General features: G+C 44.7%; 2 protein-coding genes across 2 annotated transcripts in view; both read left to right on the top strand.

Moving 5' to 3' along the window:
* MCM3AP (minichromosome maintenance complex component 3 associated protein) overlaps window positions 1-5,935 on the top strand; it is a 51,934-nt gene extending 45,999 nt beyond the window's left edge. The window contains exons 27-29 of the mRNA XM_054986986.1: window positions 673-876; window positions 3,381-3,531; window positions 4,654-5,935. Of these exons, the coding sequence (XP_054842961.1) occupies window positions 673-876; window positions 3,381-3,531; window positions 4,654-4,800 (502 nt within the window). The 3' untranslated portion in view covers window positions 4,801-5,935. The remainder of the gene's footprint in view (window positions 1-672; window positions 877-3,380; window positions 3,532-4,653) is intronic.
* Window positions 5,936-9,229: 3,294 nt separating this feature from the next.
* LSS (lanosterol synthase) overlaps window positions 9,230-19,972 on the top strand; it is a 28,148-nt gene continuing 17,405 nt past the window's right edge. Inside the window, exons 1-6 of the mRNA XM_054978542.1 lie at window positions 9,230-9,317; window positions 11,432-11,603; window positions 13,220-13,358; window positions 15,430-15,538; window positions 17,492-17,613; window positions 18,124-18,220. Coding sequence (XP_054834517.1) covers window positions 9,307-9,317; window positions 11,432-11,603; window positions 13,220-13,358; window positions 15,430-15,538; window positions 17,492-17,613; window positions 18,124-18,220 — 650 coding nt within the window. The 5' untranslated portion in view covers window positions 9,230-9,306. The remainder of the gene's footprint in view (window positions 9,318-11,431; window positions 11,604-13,219; window positions 13,359-15,429; window positions 15,539-17,491; window positions 17,614-18,123; window positions 18,221-19,972) is intronic.

Below are 19,972 nucleotides of genomic sequence, written 5' to 3' on the forward strand. Positions count from 1 at the left end.
CACACCCTCATTGTTAGATATATTCAGGGAGCCAGGTGCAAAGGGAGTTCCATATTTGCATATTAGTCAACAGGTTTCTAGCAAACCAAGGTGGAGCATTTTGGGCCTGTAGACAAAATGGAGCAAACCAGTCAGGCTGAGTTTTTGAAGTTCAGCTGATCTGGTTTCATGACATGCTCTGGAATAAGCCATGACAGAACGCGTATTCTTTTGAATACCCAGTCACTGAGGACAAACAGTGGGAGAAGGACATCCCCCGTCATGCCCCTCCATGTGTTCTCCATGGAAGCATCTGGTTGTCCTCTGCTGGAAATGTACCCTCTGTCTCTGGAGCCTGGATAGCCCAAACTAGCCAAAGTTTGTCAGAGCTTAAAAAGCTAAGAAAGGTCAGCCACGGTTAGTAGTTAGACAGGAAACCAGCAGGGAAGACCAGAGTTGCTAAGCCAAGGAAGGCAGTGAGAAACCATAGCCTTTAAAAACTCTGCGAGTTGGCCATTAGTTGGTTGCAAGTTGACAAAACTTAATTATCAGGCTTCATTATCATCCAGCCAGGCTCTTCCACTGTTCCTAGGGTTAGTGTGAGTACTTTTTGTCACAGTTGGCAAGGTAGAACCCCAGTTTTATTGCACAGTTGACAACAGTGGCTTTTTCTTGTTACTTCTTGTCCTTCAGGTCCAAGATAAAGTCTCAGACTGTTCCACGGCTATATTCTCATCCATTTTATCCTGAAAAATACGATGCCAGCGTGAGAAATGCGAGTGATGAGGAGCTGCACGTTTCTTCGGGAACAGATCTCACACTGACGGTTTCATATCTGGATCGACTCCCCGAGCGCCTGTCCGCCAAGCTGCAGTTGGAAAAAAATGAGAGCAAGAGGTAAGGAGTCGGTGCCAAGTGATGCGGGGGGTGGGGGGGGTCTGGTACTAGTATAAAAGGTAGCCGCAGTGTGGGAGTAGAAATGTACGACGGGGTAGAGCAGGAGGATGCACAATCTCAGCAGGCAGTGGTGGAGCTCCAGTAGTGATGAGTGGTGGAAGAAGCTGTCTGGAAGAGGGTGAGATGAATGTGTAGAAGAGAGAGGGTGGTTGTGGGAAGGCAGTCACTCCTGCTCCTTCCAAGGGCAGTACAGGGTGGCAGATACTTGCCTGCTGTTAGTGGCTTTGTTCTGGAAACCCGTTGCCCCAGCGGTCTCGTTGGTACCAGATCTTCAAAGTTTTGGGGCATTTAATAAAAACATTTTTATAGATTTTAACAGCTCCTCCCCAGCTGTGCTTTCCTTTGAAATTCTGATTTGTCCCTGATTTGAATTGCTCTCCGTCAATTTTTATCTCTGTGTTGATTTTAACTGGGTTTTTTTAAAAAAACATTATTTTTTATCTTGGTGTTGTATTTTAATATAGCGGTTGAAACTGTTTTTTCTTGTATGGGTAATTTTTGGTCTTTAACAGATTTTTATTTACAGACTGGAAGCTGCTTTATTTATTTTTATTTATTTCTATGCTGCCTTTCCACACAACTAACAGCAGTTGAAAATTATATATAAACAAATAAAACATACACACATGAACAGGGAAGAGAGGTAATAAGAGTTAGTGAGGGAATGCCAAACAAAAGAAGTCTTAGTAGCTCCTATGCCAAAATTGAAGAATATAAATGTTTTCAATAAGTAAAGTTTAGTTAATTGGTCAAGTATTTCTGAAGCATAAGCTTTATAACAATAATACTCTCTAATTATCAACAGGGTTGATATTAACACTGCTTACACAAAACAAATTAAATAACTAGTATTGTGAAACAATGGAATTAACATTCAGAAATTAAAGCTTTTAACAGAGTTAAGTGAAGTTCCTATAAACGTGAAATATTGGCAGAACGGTGCTTTTATTCTGAGATACCCAAATCATCTTACAGAGTCTTATTTTTTTAAAAAAGTTGAAGAATAAAGCAACGTAACTAAAATTTAAAGAGCAAAAGTCTGTTTTGAAAGGCAGTTGTGCCAGCTGGGCGCCCGAGTGACCTTTCCTGAGCTGCCTCTGTGATAGAGGCAGTAGAGACTGGCCTGGATGGTGAGCAGGCTAGGGGGCAGCAAGCAGCCCTCGTGCCTGTCATTGCCACCAAAGGGCACCATAATGAAAAAGGATGAGCTGCCACCCGGCCAGTGGACAGTCATCGCTTTGGTGAATATTTAATTTGATTTATGTTGAGTTTGAGCTACTGTAGCACAGTGGTTAAGAAGTTGGACTGTGAGTCAGCACTCTGCTGGTTTGAATCCCGCTACTGCCATGTGCTTAATCGGTAGCTTTGGGTAAGCCACTCCTGTCATCCCCAGCTGTATTGTGGGGATAATGATAACTGACTTTGTTCACCACTCTGAGTGGACTAATCTGTCCAGAGGAGTGGTTATGTAAGCACAGTTGTTGTTGTTGTTGTTGTTGTTAAATTACAGGAATGCCTGACTGCAGTCAAATAACAGGTGCTTAGCATGTTAACTCTAAAAGGGAAATAAAACACTTACTGCCTGACAGGTGCTGTCTTTTGTACACCCTTCTGTCTAGTTCTTTATTTTGGGAAGAGGAAAAATAAGAATACCAGGTCTTACTAGTGAGGTTCCTTTCCCACATCTTCACTGGTGCTCTGACTGTCCCTTCCAGGTGTTGCATGCGGTGCTCTCTATAGTAAAATTCAGAAGGGGAGTTACCGCCAGGGCTTTTTTTCAGCTGGAACGCGGGGGAACGGAGTTCTGGAACCTCTTGAAAATGGTCACATGGCTGGTGGCCCCGCCCCCTGATATCCAGACAGAGGGGAGTTTAGAGTGCCGTCTGCACCGCTGAGCAGCACGGAGGGCAATCTAAACCCCTCTGTCTGGAGATCAGGGGGTGGGGCCACCAGCCATGTGACCATTTTCTCCGAGGGCAACCCTCTGAGTTCCACCACCTCTTCTCCCAGAAAAAAGCCCTGGTTACCGCCATTTCTGTCCCTTCCTGCTTGCCTCTCTCATCACTGAACCCTCTTTGTTAAGTTTACTCAGTTAGACTCACATGTGCATGTAAGATCCTCAGTAAGGCGGTTAATAGTTGACATTTTCTGTTGACATGTTCTGTTTTGGTACTGATTTCCAGGCGTAGGGCTCCCCCCGAGGTCCCCAGCCCCTGGTGGGGCTTGCAGGGAAGGCTCGGCATGTTTGTCTCACTCGTACAGTCCTGGAGAATGCAGATGGGAAATGCCCTGTTAATGCCCTGTTAAATCCCTTCCCCCCCCCCCCCTCCTAGAGCTTTACATTTCCAATTTGAAATTCATCACTGTGGAAAGAAAGAGAAAGCATCACGCGGTTGCATTATGCCTAAAAGTGCCATTTTTCTTTCATTTTTTATTGGGTTTAGGTTTGATGAGCAGTTGCAGCAGTTCTTGGTGAATGACTCCGAGCCCGTCTGGGACCCACAGTCTCTTCCTCTTTACCTTCCCGAGGCTCTGGTGTCCGTGCCTCAGATTATCCCCTCAGTGGTGAAAACCCCTGTGTCAAGAAGCCCAGAGGTAAAAATCCAAAATAATGTAATAGAATAAAATATAAAAGATGATGATGTTGGTGACAATGTACCTGGGGCATTGGTAACTGAATGAAGTTACTACGTTTGTGTGGGGAAACTGTGTGGGGTATATATAGTAAGCCATACTGAGCTAAAATACACTTGCTTTTCTGGAGATAGTTAACTTTATTGCTCAAGATCCAGAAGATCTTGTCAGTGAAAATAAAATTACCACTAAAGTTGAAAGTATTGCCAGTTTTTTTAGTGTGTGTGTGTGTGTGTATGTACGTACATACGTACGTACGTGTACACACACACACACACACACACACACACAGAGGACCTTAGGCAGAGGTCTTTCACATCTTTAACTGGAGATATCAGGGCCTGCAGTGCTTTGTTTCTGGGAAAAGAGGTGGTGGAATTTAGTGGGTTGCCCTTGGAGAAAATGGTCACATGGCCGGTGGCCCTGCCCCCCTGATCTCCAGACAGAGGGGAGTTTAGATTGCCCTCTCTGTCTGGAGATCAGGGGGCGGGGCCACCGGCCATGTGACCATTTTCAAGAGGTTCCGGAACTCCATTCCACCGCGTTCCAGCTGAAAAAAAGCCCTGAGGGCCTGAACCTGGGACCTTCTGCCTGCCAAGCAGATACTTTACTACTGAGCCCCAGCCCCATGCCTATTTTCTGGAAAGCCTCATCCCCATGGGTGAGCATCAAGCAGGGGGCCCTTGGAATAGTGTGTTGCACCATCATCTTCCTCTGGAAAGGTGTAGGTAGCATCACCCCCCACGCCTGAACCAAAACAAGAGGCCCCCAAAGCCTGGCTAGTGTTGCGCTTGTGGCACTTGTAGATGGGCCGTATTACATCTCCTTACTGTTTACAGAGTGCTTTTTTCTAAATTATGGCCTGTACTTTACAGCAGAATTGTTAGGATGACAATATTTGTGAATCGGATTGCTTTGGCCTTTTCTTACAAGCACGTGTCTCTGGTTGTAGGGTGTGCGTGCCACCTTCTCCTTCATGGCTACTTTCTCCTTCTGGACTTTGCAGTCAAATGCTCTGCCACTGAGCTATAGCCCTACCTTCTCACTCTGGATTTTGACCGAACCTTCTGCTTCTCTCTTTAGGCTGGCACCCAGATGCTGAAGGACACAGATGACTCCTCCCTGGCGCACAGACTTTCCTATTTGAAACACCTGATCAGAGCCAGCAAAGAGGAGGAAGTGGCTTGCGAATTCCACTTGTCTACTGTGCTGGATATGACCAATGCCTGATCAAAGACCAGCCTAAGTGGGTGGAGCATGAGACCTCACAGTGGACAGCAAAGCCAGATGAGCTGGGTGTGACAGCAGAGAGAGGCTTTTGTGCCCCGTCTCTCAGCTGGAAAACCGAATGCCCAGTTGGAGCTGAGTGATACTTTACATGGAGCTTAGCTTTAGCATGATCTTGCGTGCAGAATGGGGCAGTGAAAAACAGCTTGAGCGAGTTGTCCTCTCCCTTTTATCTGATTATATAATACTGGGTTTTTAATTGTTTTTTTAAATACATGGATTTATTTTGTAATATGAATTGCATCTGGTTGACTTAAATACACAAGAATATAAATATTCGTTAATGAAATAATACAGAAAAACTAGCAAAATCAAGACAGAGAATACACCACACCTCTATGGTTCTCTTCTCCATACGTTGACTCACAAAAGTTTGTATAATACTGTTGGAATTTTCCTGATAATCAAGCCAAATAGGTCTTCAGGTTGTTTGCTCTTATTTTTCTCTGACACATGTCCTTGGAAGGAAGTGGCATCAAACTCAGTGGGACTTCTAAGTAAATCTGAAGATGGGCTTCAGTGTTCGTGCTAGCGCATGCCTTTGAAGAGTGCCTCTATGAAAAATCGAGTGACTCATCTGGCCCCTGAATTGATTGGCTGTTGCCGAACAGTCAAAATCTTTCTGCTTTCATGCACCTGACTTTAAGGCTTATTTTTAACTTTAATTTTCTGTAGCAATGTGGTGGTGGTTTTTTTTTTTTTTTAAATGCAGGGATTTGTAAGTGTCCGGCTTAGAGATCAACTTGCTTTTTGTTCATGAAGTGAGCTGCATCCAAGTATGTAGAATTGATTCAGCTGGTGATCTAGCCAAGGGATCGGCACATATTCCTATGCAGAGGGGGTTTCCATGCCTAAATTTGGATGATTAGTGGCTTTGTCTCAAAGATATTATAGTAACCTTTGTTCTGGCAAGTGGGAGATGAAAACAAGTCCCTCGTGCAGCGTATTACAGATCTAACGTTCTCATGAGAGATGTCTTAGGAACAGGGAAGGCATTTCCTTTTCTCCAGAATTCTGAGGCATTTGAAGTTCTGAAAGGTTCCCGTTTAAAAAGAAAAATTCAATCTTCATGGAGAAAATGTGAAAGTGTGTATCCAGATCAACTGCCTCTTAAAATAATAGGGGTTTGTGGAAGATAAGACAAAATTCGTTACACAACTTTTGGCTTTCCCGCAAGCTGCCATATCCCAAAAATTATACTATTTAAGCGTTATCTTAAAGATGATTGCATAGTGTTTTAATTTTTAATAGGTTCAGTTCAGGCTTTCTTTTTTAGCAGGAATACTATCATAACTGGTACCCAAGATAGGGAAAATCCCTCATGCATTTTCAAGATATTTGTATCTCTCATCTACAGGTAGAGACCCTTTTGTCTCCTACATTTTCCTTAATGAATAGAAATATTCATTAAATTGTTATATTCTCAGTATGAGAACGGCAGTCAGAAATATTAGGCGTTTTATGCTCATTTCTTCAGAAGTGAATGTATGTCGTTTTTCTTTATTCTGCATTTTTATCATTGGCAAACTTACCTTTCAGTATCATATATGCGGAGGCTGTTATTTATACTGCGAAAGACGTAACAATATCATGGCCCTGATGCTTTCTCACCCAATGTTTTCTTCCCTTAGCATACTGTGTGGAATACAGGACATGCTTTTATTAACTACAAAGCCGGTGATGTAAAATAAATTGTAAAAATTACACTTTTAATGCTATACGTGTACAAGTTTGAACATGTAAATGTAGACGCTTTACCTAATTTCTAACAAATGTGAAACTGTCTCGTTAACCACTACATAAAATGTCCTGGGCAGTGCAGTTGTTATCAAAGCTGTTGGCAGTGTGGCCTCTTACAGAGAATAGCCAGGGAAGAGATGCCTGCCCTGGGCGGGGCTGTGAAATCCCCATTCTGCACTGGAGGAAGATGGTGGAACTTGCTATGGCCTTGGAGGGTGGAGTCACCAAGTCTTTTGTCTTCTTTCTCAGTGGCTACACTTGGTTGTACTTGGCTTCTGCCCCGTGTTATATAGATCAACAGGGATTTTGCAATAGGGGTGTGTGCATCCAGTGCGACCAAAGTATTACTTCGATCATTTCTTGAGCAAATTACGTGGGTTGGGAGTTCTCACTTGTGACTAAAGCTTCTCCTTGCATTGCCATAGGGATAGCCTCCTGGTGTGTGTGTCCACATCACGTACCCTTTAGCCTCAGGTTGTTTTAGTGTTTATACTGAATTGGAAAGTGGGCCACACAGCATCTACATGATGCCACCCATGGGAACATTGCTGCCATTTCCCCCTCTTCTCCCAACCTAAGGATGAGAAACAAAAAACATTATCCTCTTTCAGACATCCTCCCTTCCTCCTTAAAAAAAAAATCCAACCTGCTGAAGAGTTCTGGAGAACTTGAAAGCTTGACTACTTTTTTGTTGTTTGGGTTGGTCCTAATAAAAGGTATTGCCTAGCTTTTTAAAAATTTATTTTGCTTTGAATCAATATGGCTACCTGTAGCCTCTCAGAATGTTAAATAGTCTGTTTTACTCTAAGATTTGTTGCTTTGTTTTACTTTCCAGATTGTGAAGAAGGAAAGAAACAGGTGCCACCTAGTGTAATTTCTGTGCAGAAGTCTCTTTTGAACATCCAAACAATCCAGAACATTTTAAAAAATCTGTCTAGCATATTTCTTCCACACGTTCTCCCAGTAGCAAAAAGTGGCTTTTTGTCCCATATCTTAGGGTGACGGTAACCACACCACCACACAGGTTCTGAATAGATCCTTATTTCCTGGTCTGTTGTTCCTGCTCTGAGAAATGGGCTTCCTTAAGAGGTGGGAGCTCTCACCTTGGAGGAAGGAGACACTGTAGGACCTGTCTGCCCGGCCTTTTGAGGAGGGCTGAATGGTGGGCATCTTTTAAGAGAAGGAGGGATTTGGGGGGTTATTTTATTTTGGTTTTAACTGTAATATTTTTAATTGGAAAACAGCAAGAGTTCCAGTAGCACCTATAAGACTAACAAAATTTGTGGTAGGGTGGGTAGCATGAAGAGATTCTGAAAATCACAAGAAGTGATCTTAATAGATAAGTACAAATGACATGCCCCCAACCCATAGAAATAACAGCAGGTGGACCCTAAACAATCGTGGAGGTACACGAAAGAGAATACGTTGTGGTTCCCCTCCCCCAACAGTCTTGTTCAGGCTGCTGGAAAAGGACATCCAAGACCCCAAAAGGGGCATTCCTAGCACATGGTTGAGGAAGCGCCTCCATCCCTTGATGCAGGTACAGGTGGGAGAAAGAAGGAAGGGAAGGGGTCCCCCATTCCTAACTCTTCTTGCCAGGGCTGAGAAGAAACAGACGGCAGTGATTGGGGACAGACCCAGATTTTAGAAGGGCTGTGTGTGGTTTAGTAGTAGACTATTTGCAATGTCCCAAGTCCGATTCCCACACAGGTCAGAGGTAACGCTGGAGAGCTGCTGCCAAACTGAGCACACAATACAGACCTAGACGGGACAAGATCCTGTATGACTGGTAGGGTTGCCATCTTCGGGTTGGGAAATTCCTGTCGATTTGGAGGGTTGGAGCCTAGAAAGGACAGGATTTGGCGAGGGGAGGGACAGCAGATGGGTATAAAGCCATAGAGTCCACCCTGCAAAGCAGCCATTTTCTCCAATGGAGCTGATCTCTGCAGCCTGAAGATCAGTTGTAATTCTGGAGGATCTCCAGCTACCACCTCCTGGAGGTTGGCAAGCCTTATAGATGCATGTCTTCACGTGATTTTGCTGCTTTTGGGTGGCAAAGGAAACAACAGTCCAGTGGCATCTTAAAAGACTACATTTGTTTCAACATGAGCTTTTGTGGGTCACTCACAGCCTACTTGGTCTCAAATGTTGCATATTGCAATTAATGTTGCAATTAAGGTGGTTTGTCTTTAAGGTGCCAACAGGCGTTCGTTTCATTTTGCTACGACAGACTCACACAGCCTACCGGCTTGCAATTCCTCGAAGAGGCGCATTCACAGTGGAATCCTAATCAGAGATATCCTACTCTAAGGCTATCGATTTCAATGCGCTACGACTGGTCTAGCTCTTCTCAGGATTGCACCGTAAGCCTTGCTGGGCACGGGCCCCTCCCACCCAGGTGCGAACCCACATCGTCCACCACCTATTGGCAATCGGCATGGCATCAGTTAGAAGACGGCTCCGCCCACAAACGCCTCTGATTGGCCGATGACGGCATGGGCTTATATCATTCCAGCTCGGAAGTTGTGCTCTGCATCTTGGGAGTTGCAGTTCCCTCGCGTCTTAACTTAGCGGTGCAGCTGCCTGAAGAAAACTACACTACCCAGCATGCTCCGCACTCACGCGGCGCCTCCAAGGCTCTGCTTGTTTCTGGGATCTTGAAAGCGCTGCAAGTTTCGGCGTTTGATTGTGGTTTCGTTGGGAGGCAGGATGGATGGAGCGTGAGTAGTCGGGCACGGGTTGCTGGCCGGGAGGGAGAGAAGAGGGCTGCAATTTTTAAAAGAATAAGCCTCCCCAAAACACACGCACAAGCTCCTCGGATTGGTCCACTCGCTGTGGCTGGCGTGGCATTTTATATTTTACTCCAGCCTTGGCTTTCTCTGATGCTGGGAGATCCTGGTACTATACAGTGCAATGCAAGAGGACATATACACTTTAATTTCCTTGCTATCCTTATTTGAGAACTGTTGGACGAGGCCTCGATAGAGAATTTAGCTTGCCATTTGCGATATTTATTATTATTATAAACATTAGTATTTTATGTCCTTTACAGCCTGCTTTTCTCACTGAGACTCAAGGCGGATTACATAGTGTGAGATTAGTACAGTCCATATTAAGGGTATTTCAGTAACCAATGCCGTAGGTTAAATAAATGCAAGTTCACAAAGACATAGCATTAGAAAAAAATCCGATACAGAGTTGAAGAAATGCTGAAACAGAGCATAAGCAATTGTAGGACTGCCATTAGACAACATTAGAGTTACCCAGTAGGGTTATACTTAAAACAACAGGAGCACGTTCTTAAAGCAACAGATAATATGTAAGGCAACCTAGTGGTTTAAGTCTGTGGTCTCATTAGTGTAATTACTGCTACGGTTTTGGCAGTCAGGATCTGGGCCGTTTTCACATGTCGTTAAAATAGCGCAAGACTCACCAAACACTGGCGGCTTCATCGTGCAATTTCTGACATCACCCTGTCATGATGCTGTTTTTGTGGCGCTTTCGTAACTGCCTGCATCCAGGTGACGTCAGAAACCGCGCTACAAAGCTGCCAGCGTTCAGTGAGTCTTGCGCTATTTTAAAGATGTGTGAAAATGGCCATGGTTAAGATGTACTTCAATGCGGAATTTTTTTTTGACATCTCTGTTGGGGTGGTGGTGGAGAGTGCCCTCAAGTCATAGCTGAGTTATGGCAACGCCTGGCAGAGTTTTAATGGCAAGAGACTAACGGAAGTGGTTTGCTATTGTCTGCCTCTGCAAACCTGGTCTTCGTTAGAGGTCTCCCATCCAATTACTAACCAAGGCCAACCCTGCTTAGCTTCTGAGATCTAACGAGGTCAGGCTCACCTGGGCTATCCAGGTCAGGGTACCTCTGTTGGGACTTAACTGGAAATGTTAACTGGTGTGTGTGTGTAATTAAAGCCTACTATTTCTTGCTGAGACTTAAGGTGGATTATGCAATACAAAACAATACATCTTAATATCCATGAGACGTCGAACAAACTGTGCAATAGGGATTAAGAATACAAGATTATTTAATCCAGAGGAGTTAGCCATGTTAGTCTGCAGTAGCAAAATAGCAAAGAGTCCAGTGGCACCTTTAAGACTAACCAACTTTATTGTAGCATAAACCTTTGAGAGCCACAGCTCTCTCTCTCTCTCTTCTGCATCTGACGAAGAGAGCTGTGGCTCTCCAAAACTTATGCTACAATAAAGTTGGTTAGCCTTAAAGGGGCTACGGGATTATTTAAAAATGCAAGCAAAAGGTATCCAATATGATGTATCATAAACAATGAGGAAATGGTGATAATACTGTGCAAGATAATACATAGAATTTTATTTTTATTTATTTCCTTCATCTTCCTTGCTTCTGGTCTCCCTCAACCCTTTTCCTCCCTACTCTCTAGGGCTTCCTTTCGCAGTCTTTATGAAGTCATTGGCTGGGATTTTATTCCCAGCAGAACTGGTAATGTCCTCTTTTCTCACAAAAGCTGGACTGGAAAAGTGTTGTTTCCTGATGGACTGAACATTCTAAGCCGTATGGTGCTTAATTTCTCATACACAAAGGGAAAGCTTTCTTTTTCAGGGCATATCATTAACAAAAGCAAAGGAAAATGCAGAAGGAAAAAACATTCCTTACCTGACCATCTGTGTCTGCAAGAACTTAAGTTTGGCACAAGAAATCCTCTGTAGCATTGAAAGTACAGCTGTATTTAAAACTGTTCTTTTGGGACATCCTTGAAGCATGAATTTCCTGTTGCTCAATGATTTCTCATCTGAAATATACTAAGTGCTCATCTCTGAAGTTAAATTGTTTTCGGTGTCTCCCTTGCTAGATGTTTACGGAGGAGAAGAGGTGGTCCCTATAAAACAGAGCCTGCGACAGACCTCAGCCGCTGGCGCTTGAGGAATGAAGAGGGTCGGCAGCGATGGCATTATCTGGCAGATGGCGAGAGTGGTGGCCGGGAGCAGAGTGTGTTGGAGGCCCATTCTCTTGGGCTGGACACAGTAGGTGGCTGATAGTAATTGCTTAACAAGGTTTAAGGGTAATGTAGTGCTTGTGTTGGTGCTTCCTTGTTCTTTTTCACTAGGCTTTCAAACTTTCTCTCGCAGTGGCACGCTACCCATGTCAAACTGCTTGTCGCAGAATGTTTGTACGTCTGCCTAAGTGCCCCATGTGTGTTTGTTGCACAATTCGTGAGCCTTATTCTAGGCAACATGTTCACTTTGTGTGGGATAGTAGTGAGACCCGTGTGAGGCTTCACGGTCACCTGTGTGATGAGAGAATGTGCCCCCAAACTACGCTCGGCGCTTTCCTGCAAATTTGCATTCTCGGGAAAGATTGGTAGTGACGGGCGAGCTGTCCTTCAGGGGGATCTTATCTGATATTATAGATCTCATCTTTGAGGAACCTCAATGATCTTGAACCTCAGGATTCCTCGGACCACAGTTTGGAACCCTCTGTAGTTTTTCCTGAAATATCCAAGCGGTTGATCGTGTTGATTTAAACTGTGTCATCTGCCTTGAATCTCAGTGAGAAAGGCGGACTATAAATAACATAAATAAAAATAAACCTTCTATGGACAACTTAGAAGCCTGTGTTTCTCACCGTGCCTAACACAGCTAACTGTGCTCTGAGGTGGGTTCTAAACGTCTCCCATACAGCCGCGCGTGAGTGTTAATGAAACTGAACTGGGGAAGGCGGCCTCTTCTCAGCTCTGAGGAGACGCTTGATTCTTCTAGGCCTGAAAGTTTTAACCACAGTGAAGCAGAGGGGGGAAGGGAGTACACTCTGAATGAAAGAGGGCAGCCTGGGCCCGAGAAATAATGGCAATGACTTGGCCAGTAGCAGATTTCAGTTTGAAAATATTTTTTTAAAAAGACCTTTTCTCCGCTCTAGGTGCAGGAAATTTACCATTCTTTGAAAAAAAGCCACGTATGCCTGAAAGAAGCCTAAGTCCAGTCTGTCCTACTGCAACATAGCCAATATTTGTTCCTTTAGTTGCCCTCTTTTGCTCTTGTGAAAATTGGCTGTTCTTAAGAGAGGTGTGCTGCATTCTGCTTCCAGGAATGGAGACTTGGTGGCCAAATCCCCCCAGTTGTGGCAGGCCGAGGTACTTACTGTGGGGTGGACACAAGACCTGTCTGCCATCTGCTTCCCCGTGTTGATTGGCTTAGCCGGGAAATGCCCTCCCAGTTGCTGTTCAAAATAGCTGTGCAGGCTGGGACCCCCATTGCTCTTTTCTTGCTTGGCTTGAGAGAGGCTGGGGACACTTGTGGTAAAGTCTGACTGCTTGTTCTTCCTGATTTCTTCTTCTCTTTCTCTCTCGAGCTTGAATTCATGTGGCAGATCTTTTACTTTGGGTCATGTTCCCTCCCAGCAGCTTCACACCTGTGTGCTATAAGCCTCTTCCTTGCCATTTTTGTGTAGGTGTGCTTAGTGGCAGCCTCCTGGGCACAGTGAGCTCTCTTTCTTGGAATTCTGTATCAGGGGATGTGATGTAGATCTGTCTTGCGGGTAGGCGGTAGGAAGGTGTTGAGGAGCATAGCCTGGGTGGTGGACGTGAGCATTGCAGTGTTCTTTGTGGTCCATGTGTTCCTTTTCCTCCATTTTTCTTTGGCAGACCAAAACCCTCCCGGTCTTACCTAAGGCCTGCACTGCAGAGGATGCGGCAATGAATGGGATGAAGTTTTACTCTTGTCTCCAAGCCGAGGATGGCCACTGGGCTGGGGACTACGGTGGGCCTCTCTTCTTGCTGCCAGGTATGGAGCTACGAATAAGGATGACATGAATGAGAAGTGTTCTCTCCTGTTGGTCTGCATGTTCAAGACAGCGAACCACAAAATAGAATTGAATAACTCCAAAGCCACTATCAGCAACACCTGACTTTTCTAAAGGCTCTCAGAAAGAGCACAGTTTTTAAAGCACCTCCTAGAAACAGGTGGAGGAGTTCTATAGCAGAGTTCTGTAGCCAGAACCTCATCCCAAAAAGGTTTTCATTCTCACAGAGGATGTCCTCACTTGCCAGGCAGATCCCCCACCCGAAGATATCGATCTAAGCTGGCAAGTGGGATCATTTAGGGAGAGGGGGTTCTTCAACTGTGTGGGTCCTTGGTCATGAATGGCTTTGTAGATAGCAATTAGCACCTTGAATTGAGTCTGTAAGCTAATAAGAAACCAACATAGTTGTTTCAAAACATGAATATTGTGCTTATGGCGGCCTACATCAGCCAAGAAGGAAGCCGCTGCATTCTGCACAAGCTGAAGTTTCCATGCTGCCTTCAAGGGCAGCCCCATATGACACACATTATAGTAGTCTAACTCAGAAGCAACAGAAGCAGGGGTTAAATATAGGATGGATATGATTTATTTATTTAATAGTCTGTCTTTCTCATTGAGACTCAAGGTGGATTACAAAATCTAACAATGCAATAGAAAGAATATAATACATGTGTGAGGCAGGGGGTAGTATTCTACTATAGAAGCCTACCCGTTATGTGACTTCTTATTTAACTAGGTCATAATGCATACTTAACACATTTTTAGATTGTTTAGAAATCTTTATAAGGGGCTCAAAGCCGTTACCAAATGAAAATCCCTGAAATTTAAACATCAAACAATCACTTAGCCGTATTAAAACAGAAGTATCAATTTACTGGAGGTTAGCAGAGGAGAATAATTTTGTTATATGTACAGCAACATAACTTTATGTTTAACAGAAATATTTATTCAAAACATTTCTATGCTGCCCTTCCGCCCAATTCAGGATCCCGTATATATATAAAAAATTGGTTATAATTTCATATTATTTTGAAGGATTTAGGGTTGGATCTCGTGGTTTAATATTAAGTAAGGAATCTTCCATAGGAGGTTGGTGTCTCTGTCCCCCCCCCCCCTTTTTAATTGGGGCATCAGGGACTGCCAAGTAAATTAAAATATAGTATGTTGGATGGTTTTGGAAATTCAGGACAAAGACCATGTAAACCCAGTGGAGCACCATATTTGATGCCTGGAACTGGAAGTAATCTCATATTCCCCACCTCAGACTGGGCTATATTTGTGGTGTTATTTCATCTTGACTCTCATAATCTGGGGCTTGTCTTGTTTGTGCCATGTGGAGTTCTTTCTCTGCAGGCATCTTCCTGTGCTGTTTCTTGGCTCTGGTTGTGACAGGTATAGCACATGTTTGGTGTAGCGGTTCAGAGTGGTAGGACTGTAATCTGGAGAGCCAGGTTTGATTCCCCACTCCTCCGCTTGAAGTGAACTGGATGACCGCGTGTCTGTCACAGCTCTCTCAGAGCTCTCTCAGCCCCACACTCCAGAAACTGCTCTGAGTGGCTCTTAAGTTGTCCTGAAGGGTGGTATATAAATCGGACGTTACTATTGTTATCTTAAGGCATGAAGCTGATGTGTGAGAAGTTACTTAATTCACGCCCAGCCTAAAGATCCACACTGAATTCAGCGCTTGGAGAGTTAAAGCCTCATTAGCTGAACTTGGCTGCAGAACTCCCATTAGGTCTGATTACGACAAACTCTCAGAGAGACTTACCTCTTGCAGCACAATGAAGTATTACAGTTCAGACGTCAGATCTTTTGCCAGTAGAACAAAGTGAACTTTGAGTTAATGATTTTATGTGCAATAAAGCATATTCAGCAAGTGTTTTATGTGCCCACACGTCCCTGTCAGTACTTCTGCTTGCAGTGTGTATGATCCCATCGTAAGTTCTGTCCTTTCTTTGCAAGTGCGCTGCTGGGCTAGTTCTTCCTGCTGACTGAACCAGTGGCACTGTGTAAGAGAACTGATGCATGTGAGTGATGCTCTTTGTCACACAGGGCTCCTGATTGCATGCCATGTGGCCAAGATCCCACTACCTGAGGAGAGCAGGAAAGAAATGGTGCGCTACTTGCGTTCTGTGCAGCTCCCCGATGGCGGATGGGGCCTGTGAGTATGAAATGACGAAGCCTTTGCTTCTGAAACAAGGCAGCCATTAAAGGCGTTTTAGGCTGCTTTTAACTCTCACCTTTTGAAGTTGACCTTGGGTGGCGGGATTTTATTTATTTTTTATTTATTTCAAATCTCTATTCTGCTGTCCCCACGAGCAGGCTCAGGGTGGATAACAACATATTAAAATACAGTAAAAATTCATACACATTTAAAACAGGATGGTGGACAGCCTTCACAGGGAGGGTTAAGAATTTATACACCCCTTTTTTTCAGGCCGACGGAGGCCCTGCCTCAGCCATATGCCTGGCGGAACAACTCTGTCTTGTAGGTTTCAGCAGACAGAGCGTTCCACCAGGTGGGAGCCAGGACCGAAAAGGCCCTGGCTCCACCAACAGCTGTTTGTCCCCTGATTGGAGTGTCCTCCGGGGAATATATGGGGAGGGATGAGAATATTGGGACAGGGATGAATTTTATCTTTTCCAGGTCATCAGGAGCAGGTTGTTGTTATTTGTTTGTTTATTCCCAAAGGCCTTTGAATGAAACAGCCGAAGGGAAGACATGTCATGGGGGGAGGGGCTACACAATGTGAAATGTAGGGGATGGGTACTGTTTGATTTCTTTGAAATCAATTCTTCTTGTCTTTTTCTTAATCTTAAGATGAACTAGAAGCTCTCTGTTTCTAAGGCTGAAATGAGATGTGGTGTCTATAAATCCGTTGCTTTTTTCATTAGTTGGGTCTCGGTGAATAACACCCCCCTGCCATCCAGTGGTTATTACTGGCCAGGAAAATGATGCCCCTGAAGCCCCTTCTCTCCCTGCTGCTCACGTTGCAGCCCCAGTTCAAATTGGCCTCTGTGATGCTTAGGAAATTAGCTCTTGTCAGCTGTCATTTGACAGTTGGAAATTAGAGTTGTATCTATGCTGTGGGAACCCAGACCCGATTCTTTCAAGAATGTCACATTGAAAGATATGATAAGCATTGTAGAGAAAAATGAAATATGTATTTTTTTTCTTTTGTTCTTCTTTCTATTCTTTTCCCTTTCTCTGTTTCTCTCTTTCTCTCTCTCTCTCTTTATTGGGCTTTTACTCTTATTAACAAAAAGTATTCAAATAAAGAATGTCACATTGAGTGTAAGCTCTTGCTCTTGGTGAACTTGCCCGAGGCATGGTGCTCCTTGGGGGAGGGGGGGAGCAGCAGCAGATCTCAAATGTCTGTGCCCTTGGCGACAGGAGCATATAAACCAGATTCATCCTCCCTTTTCAGAGACTGTGGAGTGGGCGCGAGTGAGGTTGGAGGGAGAAGAGATGGGAAGCTCCTTTGCCTGAGGCCTTGGGGATCAGTAGTATAGGGCTGAGGATGACAACTGTCTCAGAGGCACTGCCTCCCCTCATCCACCTGCCTTTTCTAGAGGTGCAAAGAAGGCAAAGAAACTTGTCCTCCATCCTCCTCACCCCCAGATGTTCAGTGTTACCTTCTGGGGAAGATTATGCTCCGCCCACTAGCCATAATACCTATTCTAGCATTTATCTGATCATTTATGCTGGGATAAGGAAGCAGGAGACCTTGCGTTCCCTCGTCGCCAGTGCTTTTCTGCTCTTTCAGCTGATGGTTCATCCTTCTGATGTATGGAAATAACTGGATCCAAGGAGCATCCTATCAGAATAACAGATTGCACACACAACCTTAACAGACCTAGGGTTGCTGGGAGCTGACGTATTCATGACACCTCCACATTACAGATATAATTATTTCCATTTCAAGCATCTGTTCTTGTTACTTTCTAAAAGTAGCTCACTGAGATAGAAAATCGCAGCCCTTCATTTGACTCAGTTTGCTTTCCCCACTTCTGTAGGTCTTTTTTAGCACCTGGCCAGTGAAAACAAATGGGCTTCTGTCCGATGGAAGCAGCATGGGACTTCCTAATGCCCTTCTCGCTTGTTTCCCGGCAGGCATATTGAAGACACGTCCAAGGTGTTTTGTACTGCTCTCAACTACGTAGCCATGCGGCTTCTGGGGGTCAGTCCTGATGACCCAGACGCAGTGCGGGCTCGGAACAACCTCCACAGCAAAGGTGAGTCTCTGTTTGAAGGTAATGGAGAGGTGGGGAGTGGCTGTGTCTATTCCCATTGAGCACTGCTATTAGTTGTGAAAGGGTCATCTGCTGTAGGGAAAGGAGGGGACAAGTCTGAACTGATGACTGCAGAGACTCCCAGTGATGGCTGCATCTACATGTAGGTTTTTTCCTTCCTGCTTTTGGTTGTGGAAGCAATAACAGAACCAAGCTTCACACACTTCAAACCTGCAACTGTTTCTTGCCATATTTGCTATAAAAGCCAGAGAAGTCAACAGACCTCTAACTGCAACCGGTCTTCCTTCCAAAGACGTTTCTGAGTTTCAGCCAAGAACTTCTTTAGGTTGTTGTTCTGGGCTCCAGTTGAGGGTTAGGAAGTTGTCCTAGGCATAGGACAGTAGAGTCATAAATATTTCTTCCCTATTGGCAGTGTCTGTTTTACTCCAGTGACCTCTGTTCCCTTCCCTGGAGTGGATGTTTCCATGAGCTCTTGTGTGTTTGGCTTGTCAGGTGGTGCTGTGGGAATCCCTTCCTGGGGCAAATTTTGGCTAGCTGTCTTGAATGTCTATAGCTGGGAAGGACTGAATACGCTTCTCCCTGAGATGTGGTAGGTGCCATTTTAATTGTATCAATTGTCAAATGTGACCTCACAGAATTCAATTGTTCATCTTCACGGCCTCTGTGCAGTCCCACATTGGGACTGCACACACACATTGGGACTGCACACACACAGGCCAGCCATGGAGATTTCCAGAGCTTTCTAGAAGACGAAGAGCGTTCCTCCTCTCTGGCGTTTTCCCGCCAAAACATCACATGACCAGGAGAATGGGCACTATTCCCTCAGTTCTCTTTTTGTCGCCGCAGAGAGAGCATCTCCGTTGCTCTTCTCTGCTTTTCCCTCACTTCATCCTTAAGGCTGAGAAGAATTATTTCTTTTAAAAGTTTTTAAACCTCTCTGGGTTGGGAGGCTGAGAGGCTTTTTTTCTAAAGGCTTTGGCTGCCTGCCAGCCTGAATAAGCCCCTCCACTCCCTTGACTGTGTCACCTCTGAGGGGAGACACCTGGAGGTGCAGCTTAACAGAGGCTGAGAGGCTTTTCCCCAAGGCCTTTGGACATGTGCCTGCCTGACTCAAGAAACCCACAGCTAACACAGTGACATGGCAGCCTGAAACCTTCAATGTAATGATTGGGCTGCTCAGCTGCTTCTGTTTTAACACAGATGTTAAACCTGCAAGTCTAAGCCCAATGTTATTTGAAGGCAGTTTTTTCCTGTTGGTTCCATTTATGCCTGCACTCCCTTTTTCCTTCCAAGGAATTAATGGTGCTGGCTCTCCCCTGTTTCTCAATCTCATTGCTGTAAGATTTAGCAGTCATTTAGCAATGTGCTTTTAGTCAGTACAGAGTAACTTTTTTCAGCTGAAACAAAGAACACAAGGCCTAGCTCAGGCCTTTCTTAGCAGTCCTTCAGCCAGTTTACACGACTTGAGTAAAACCTGAAGTGGAATTGCTCCAGATTTTCGTATCCTGGGACTAACATGAAATAGACTTCACAGGGTTACAATTGCCACTGCTAGGAGAGTGTTCTTGTTGCAATTGTGTTCATCTTGTCTCCAGGGTCATTCCTGCATGACACCAGTTCCAACAAGAGCCAGTTTAATATAGTGGTTAGGGCGTTGGGCTGGGATCTGGGAGATCCAGATTCTAATGCCATTCTACGTGAAAGGCTTGCCTGTGGCCTTGGGCCCGTTGCATTCTCTTGGCCTGGCTTGCTTTGCAGGGTTGTTGTGTGGATGGAATGGAAGGGTCTAAAAGGTTATAGCCACTTTGAGTCCCCACTGGGGCTGAAAGGTGGGGTTTAGATAAACTCCACACCCATATTTCTACATGGAAAGGGTGCCACAGGGCAAAAAGTCTTTGACGCACAAACTTTCATTGAATTGGCTGCTGTCAGGGCCCCTGCTGCCATTCTTTAGCAAATTTATACTTCATTCCAGCGATCATCCTTATTGGTGATGGCCTGCAGATTAAATACTGCTTCCATCTCTAATTCAGTCACTGTAAACTGTGAATGCTGTATGCTTTTAGCCCATGCGGGGAAGCCAAATTCCCCTGCTGCAATTTTTCCTTTAAGCTGCTAATCTGTAGGTCATTATGGCCCTTTGATCATCCCCTTTGAAGGGAGCATGAAACACAGGTAACTGCAACCCTGTTTAACAGATGCCAACAAGCAGGTGGGCTGTCACAGGGCAGGATGTCTGTGTGTCTCTGTATGTTCAGCCTTATTTTGAAGATCTGGCACGCATAGGTGAAGAGTACTAAAAGATCATTTGTCGGAACTGGCACTCACAGCAGCTCCTGCC

This window comes from Eublepharis macularius, chromosome 1 (assembly GCF_028583425.1).
Source record: "Eublepharis macularius isolate TG4126 chromosome 1, MPM_Emac_v1.0, whole genome shotgun sequence".
NCBI classification, from domain to species: domain Eukaryota; kingdom Metazoa; phylum Chordata; class Lepidosauria; order Squamata; family Eublepharidae; genus Eublepharis; species Eublepharis macularius.